At 46.4% G+C, this 6,714-nt stretch overlaps 1 protein-coding gene across 1 annotated transcript; it reads right to left on the bottom strand.

The window, feature by feature from the left end:
* Positions 1 to 251: 251 nt before the first annotated feature.
* Positions 252 to 595, bottom strand: PHALS_06666 (uncharacterized protein; the record flags this gene model as incomplete). The annotated part of the gene is made up of 2 exons (XM_024719994.1): positions 252 to 477; positions 564 to 595. The coding sequence occupies 2 exons, from the start codon at positions 593 to 595 to the stop codon at positions 252 to 254; spliced, it is 258 nt and encodes an 85-aa protein (XP_024585238.1).
* Positions 596 to 6,714: the final 6,119 nt, after the last annotated feature.

The following is a 6,714-nucleotide window of genomic DNA, read 5'->3' as shown; positions in this document are numbered from 1 at the left end:
GTATACTCTTGGAAGTCAAGCTTCCTCTGTGCAAGGTGCCGTGTGCCCCGTCACAATACCCATCACCTAGCTTACAGGTACGGAACACAGATCACTTTCGTTTTCTGCCTTGCGATTCTAGCAAACATCCCTTAGAGATAATCGTTCTAGTCCAATGAGCTTCTGCCGTAGGCACTAGGGGGAGGGCTTATTATGCAAATTGTTTGCCGTGCATCTGCACAGAGGAAACTTAAATCATACAGCCCGTGTTGCTAGATACGGACTATGAGAGTCGCATAAAGGTTGCGGCGATGACGATAAATTTGCATCCGTGGATCAATCAAAATTTGGAAGATCTCTCGAAAACTTACGTACAATGCGCGCAGGATCCGCACCGATCTTTCGCTAGAGAGGTTGTCATTTGGTGAAAAAAGCCTGGGACTCAACTGCAGTAGTGATGAGCTTAGTTGAAGCTGCTTCAAGGTGAATATCGTAGTACTGCATCTCATGTACTATCCAAGGATAGTACTACAGTACTGTATGTGCGCAAAACTGATTCCCGAGTCTTATTTACAAATACGTACATTAAGAGTCTGCTATGTTTTTGAGTCCGCATTGCGAATTTGAAATAAAAAAATGAATCAACATAAAACTTTTATTGATATTAAACTAATCCGACTTTTGGCGATTCTCTCGCTTGAAATCATTGAAACTGCTTGCTGTAGGATATCCTTTGACGATATTATGTTATTGAGCATTCCGACAATCTTGCCTTGAAACCAAACAATTGTGAGTTTAGCAGAATGCGAACTTTTGAATTGAGGTCAAGAACTTGCAAGAGAATAGCGTGGACTGGATTGAAATTCTTACAAGTTCTTCGTCAATATCGACTGAGCCCTCCGAAAACACTTCATCGTGTCCTGGTTCAACTTCATCCTCCTCGTTCTCAAACTACTTTTCAATATATTCGGTAACCGTTTCCTGACATTTCACGATCGATTTCATCCAAACCCAGAAAATCACGATATTGTTCTGAGAGACGAGATTTCAAATCGATTAATAAATGTGCAATGGTGCATTTTGTAATCACTGAGAACATATGTCCTCATTTCCTCCTTCATCAATTGTGTATCCTCTTGCAAAAAATTAAGGAACTTTATCTGCTTTTGCAAAGCGGTTCTTCATTTTCTCCGCCAATGGAAACAGCCAATGGATACGGGATTATCGCTGCACTGACGAAGGGCTACAACTTAATGCTAATGAGATACATTATTCCTATTGATCTTAAAATCCGTCAGAAGCAGATGCTGCCAAATTAAGGCGAGGCGCAGCGGGAGAGAATTCAAAAAGCCAGTCCATTAATTTAAAGGGAAAATTGTAACCTATCTTCCGTCTTTTTCAAGAGGTTGACAAGGTCCAGGTGCATCATCAAGAATTAAAACCACCTTCCGGCCCGTTCGGCAGTAAACTAATAGTAAGAAGAAACTTTTTATACCCATTGTTTATACACAGCAACGGCGATCCATCCCTTGTTCTCATTAAAATATGGCAATAGCGATTGTCGACCAAATGTGCTATCTGGCGCGTGGGCTTGCCCGATCATTCTCTCGCGTGAAGTCCTAACTTGGTGATCGCAAGCGCGATATGATATGGCTTCATTTGGATCAAGGCAGAAATTTTCCATCTTTTCCTCATCTGGAGGAAGAGGTTTTTCTGCCCGGCATTCAAATTATCAACATCAGGGGCCTCACGTAGAGAGCCGTCAGGCGAGCAATTCATTGCTATACGAACTATATTGGACTCGACTTACATTTAACAGTTGTCAAACCTTTAGAAGACAACAAAACAATAGAGCAAGATTGCTAACGAAAACGTAGCCGGTCCATGTTATACACCAACCTGGGTCATGTTCTTTAATAATCTCCTCGAATTTTATCAATTTTTATTGAGTCTGAGAGGTTCTTATCTATATCACCACCTTCGGGCGCGAAGATGGGTGAAGTACAGTCCTCTTCTTGTTTAAAATTCAGTTACCAGCCCCACTTCGTAATTAGCCATCGTTTCCGCGATCTGTCGTGCTTTGGACTATCACCATTGAGGGCCACAGCTAAGTACATAGCCCTCGGCAACCTTCAATGAGCTTGTAAATTTTATATTTTAATGCTGGGTGCTATGGTCTCCTAAGTGCGCACCTTAGAGTTGCTGTCTAGTGCGGACTTATTCGAATGTTGCGGAAATAGCGCATTGCAGTCCCCGTCTATCATTTCCACATTTATAGAGTGGAGACATGTCTGCGAATCCTTGCGCCGTTCAGCAGAAGTGAAGAGGGGTAGGAAAGCTTCTTAGCGTGGCCGAACGCGAAGTTACTGAGAAGACGGATTTATCACCCGGTAAAAAGCCTTCAATGCGGAGCCTATGGTTCTAACTACAAAATCATCTGTAATAGTGTGGCTGTAGCAAAAGATATTAGAACTCGAGCAATTCACATGGAAGCCACAATGAGAGAGAACACTTTCGGATGAGGGAAATGACTACTGTATCTTACTCAAGTCAAATTAATCCGTTTTTCAAGAAACAGATTATTTTGGTGATAATGTGAAAATACCAAATTTGGTCTTCGACACGCGTCGCAGATTCAAAATAAATAGGAAAAATATTTGACAATTCTAGCGAAAATAGCTTCGACACGGACATCCCGGGTTTGGATGAATCAAAACTGTGCTCAAGTGAGGCAGTTCCTTTTAAGCTTAAAGTGACTGCTTCTTATTCATAATCTCAACCCCAATTTCATCAAGAGCCTCATCCAGTACGTCAAGTTGAAAACATCTGCATCCATACTGCCGCTGTCCATCTTGTAACGTTCTCCAAACAACGTACATGTCAAGTTAAATACAATTAGAATTAAGAATTTTAGCGCGTGAACTCAGCCCACGTGCATCGCAATTTTTCCTTTACGTAACATATCATCTACACACAAACTAGGTTTCTTTTTAACTAATGAAACCTTGTGGTATTGAGCAACAAACTAGGCTGGGTAAGTGTCTGCAAGACCAGCATCAATGGCGAAAGTAATGACAACGTCTCCGTCGGTCGACGCCCATACCTTGCGGACCCGAGAACACCCACTTCACTGGCTGTGGCGTGGGATTGCCATAATTGGAGAATATCATCTGGTCACTCTGCCTCCGCGTATTGATTTCAGTGTACAAGATGTCCTTGAAATATCAATACATGCCGATATCGTCAGTCTAAAGATACAAAGTGATTCCACCAGAAATTATTGATGTCTCGCGTATAGCACTTGGCTTGCACTATTCGTGGTATGAGTTCTCATCAAATCCGCACTTAAAACTTTCCTTAGCTCGCAAATACCATATAGAACTTCAACTCGATCTAAAGCTCGAGCAGCAAACCGTCAACCCACGCCTTCTTCTGGTACGTGGCGTACACTTCAAAGTGGCCTTGTCACTTCCTATTCCTGTTAAGCGAACGATCAGGTAATTAAAACAACAAACGTCAACTGTCTGGTTGCGGGCTTCTTTAGAGTACACGGCGGTTTGATTTATTAAAACTGTCGGCAGCCGAGATCCATACGTGGCGCTGCTATGCAAAATCGCTTTTGTGGAATAAGTTATCACATTGTACGACATGTGTAGGAACAGAACTCCATCCTTGCAGATGCTTCATTAACAGCACCAGGCACATGCGGTGCATGAAAATGGCATCCCAAATCTATTATGACTGGCTCCGGGATAGGTCCTGTCTTCCGTGGCCGAAAGCTAGGTGATGGATATGATCAACAGCAGCGGAAAATTTGGTACTGAATGCCGAACTCAACTATAAGTCGACACGACTTGGTTGGAATGCAAACCCTCAGAGCTCATCAAGCGAGCCTGAGTCAATGGATCTCAGCTTTGATGAGAAAGAGGCGGGAGAACTCCAAGCAGTGATTAAACACCAGACAGTGTTTTGTATACACCCGTCACCTTCGGACTGGTTGTCCCCTGCGCAAGGCGGATAAAGGTTCGTCGAGCCGACGTGCCAGTCTGGTTTGTCGCAGGGAAACGACAGAATCCAGTAGGTGCGGAGCGCCCTACTGGGGGAGAATTGAGTCTTGTTGAGCCTCAACGAGGTAGAGGGCAGCAAGGCCTATCCCCGAAGAGCTCTGTGCTCTTGAACACGAAACGTGTATGCAACCGGGCTTGCTGGTCACAAAATCGATCGTGAAGGGCTTAAAGGAGCCATGAAAAATCCTGATCGATACCGGGGAGTCGGGTGATTATGCTTAGTGCTCCATGATTGAAGGAAGTCAGCTGTATACTGAGGCGCTGAAAGTGCAGTGAAGTGACACCGCCAATGTTCGCTTAGCGACGGAGACTTGTGTCACTGTGCCGACGTTCCCTGTGAGCCTCAATGTCGATAGTGTGGAACGCTGCTTTGTCTTAAGCCTAGATACAAGGTATGACCGTATCCTACGTAAAGCATGATTGGAAGACCATGAGCCATGGATCAATTGGAGGTCGAAGTCCTTGGGCGAAACGCACACGTCCTCTGGTGGAGCTTTGGTGAGTCATGAACCCACCTCTGCTAGGAAGCAGAAGTGCTATTGGCACAGCACTAGACCAGGACGCTCAATGTGTTGAATAACGGAGTATCCGAGCTGTCAAAAACCGAAAGCGTTTCGGACAAGAGTCCCGAGCATGGCTCACGGGCTAAAAGGGGAGTGGCAGGCAACCCACTGAGCACTGCTCAAGTATCAAAGCAGTTGCTGCATGCCAAGAGTGGCATGGCTTGCCAAGAGCCGAGTCATCGAGAGCGAGGCCCCAGTGATGCACATGGAGTGGCACGTAATCCACTGAGCACTGCATGCGTTACGAAGCAGACGCTGTATACCAAGAGTGGCATGGTCGGACGAGGTCCAAGGCATCCTGGGCAAAGCCCTTCTGATGCGCGTGGGGTGGTACGCGATCCACTGGACGAAGACTGCGAAAAAAAAGCAGCTCTTGACCGGATGTTATTTATTACACTATTGTTCTGATGGCGCAGGGAGTGGGCCACGGAACCCCGATGAGACGTAAAACTCTATAGAGACGAGACGGCGATGCCGTATGATATCTGCAAGGCCCAGGGCGTCGATTCTGGACCAGGGTGTGTCGACTGTAGACGATAGTGCACAGCTATACACCGTATGACGGGGGAGATAGACGGCGAATATGTTCTCCAGAACAAATTGGTTGGCTGTACAAAGTACAGTGCACTCGACCTGGTCGAGGGGTGTTACCAATTGCTCATGAGAGTGAGTGTATTCCGCTAACAGCAGTGAGTACTCCGAGCGGGATGCTCTGGGAGTGGCTGGTGATGCCCCATGGGCTGCCAAATGCACCAGCAATATTTAATCGTCGTGTGACGAAATTGTTCAGGTCTCACCGGGCGAATGCACAAACACATTTCGACGACATCTTCGTCCACAGTCGTGCGGGACACGGGGGGACAAATGAGGAAAGCTACATCGTCCGATTAGGAGCTGCGCTCGAGTGCATGCACACGAAAAGCTGTATGCTAATGCCGTCAAGTGCATCTCCGGCGCGGAAGAAATCCCCTTTTTAGGGTGCTTCATTAAAAGCGTGACCTTCAAGCGGATCCCGCAAAGGTCAAGGCCATTGTGGACTTGCCAGTTTCAAAGAACCAAAAGGACTTGCGCAAGTGCTTTGGCCTAGCCAACTACTTCCACAAGTATAGCGCATAGGAAATGGCACGGACATTGTCTAATCTCCTTAAGAAGAATAAGATATGGTGTTGGGACACCTAGTATAGGGAGGCTTTTGACAGGGTCAAAGGCAGCCTTCTATATGCATCAAAACTAGCGTTGCCAGACCTCGATCGTCCTTTTATTGTCGTATGTGACGCTTCGAACTTTGCCATCGGCTGAGTACTGCTGCAAGCATACGCCGAGGGGCGAGATCGGGTGGTCGCGTTCAAATCTCGCCAGCTTAAGGCTGCGGAGGGGAACTGCCTAGTTCACGACAAGGAAGTACTTGCGAAGAAGTATGCACTTGTCAAGTTCAGAGTGCAACTGCTTGTCCCAAAGCCGTTTGTGATGTACACAGATCATGCGGCACTACGCAATGCGACTCAGTCGCCTCACCTCTCACAGAGGATGGCCAGATGCTTCTCATTCCTTCCAGAATATAACCTCGAGATGAAGTATAAGCCACGGAAGCAGAATGCATTGGCTGATACGTTGTCATGTAGACCAGATTATGAGCTTGCTCATGTTACGATGGTGACGTCGTCAGTGACGGATTGGATCCGCGACGCATACGCGGGTGATCGTATGTGTGTAGCGCTGCTACAGGCGCTCGGGAGCAAGGAGTTAAAAAAATTATACAAGATATTCTCGGCGCGTTTGCGCAAACGCTTACATCGATATTCTTTGAGTAACAAGTTGCTGTATTATAGCACCGAATTTACAGATGCGCCACGAATTGCGGTTTCTCACGATGAGGATTCGAAATACCGTATTCCCTATGAGGCCCACGACACCCCACTCAGTGGTCATCTCGGTTGTGAAAAGACATGCAGCTCTGTTAGTTTCCACTACTGGTGGACCAAGCTATACAATTGGACGAGCACAGATGTGCGTACGTGTGAGACGTGTCAGAGGGTGAAACTCTTTCCGAATGCGGCGGCGCCGTCGGCCAGTTTACCGGTATTCGCCGGGTGTTGGCAGTTCAT

The sequence above is a fragment of the Plasmopara halstedii genome, assembly GCF_900000015.1.
Source record: "Plasmopara halstedii genome assembly, contig: Scaffold_3060, whole genome shotgun sequence".
NCBI lineage: Eukaryota > Oomycota > Peronosporomycetes > Peronosporales > Peronosporaceae > Plasmopara > Plasmopara halstedii.
This window is presented reverse-complemented; position numbering and strand designations above follow the sequence as displayed.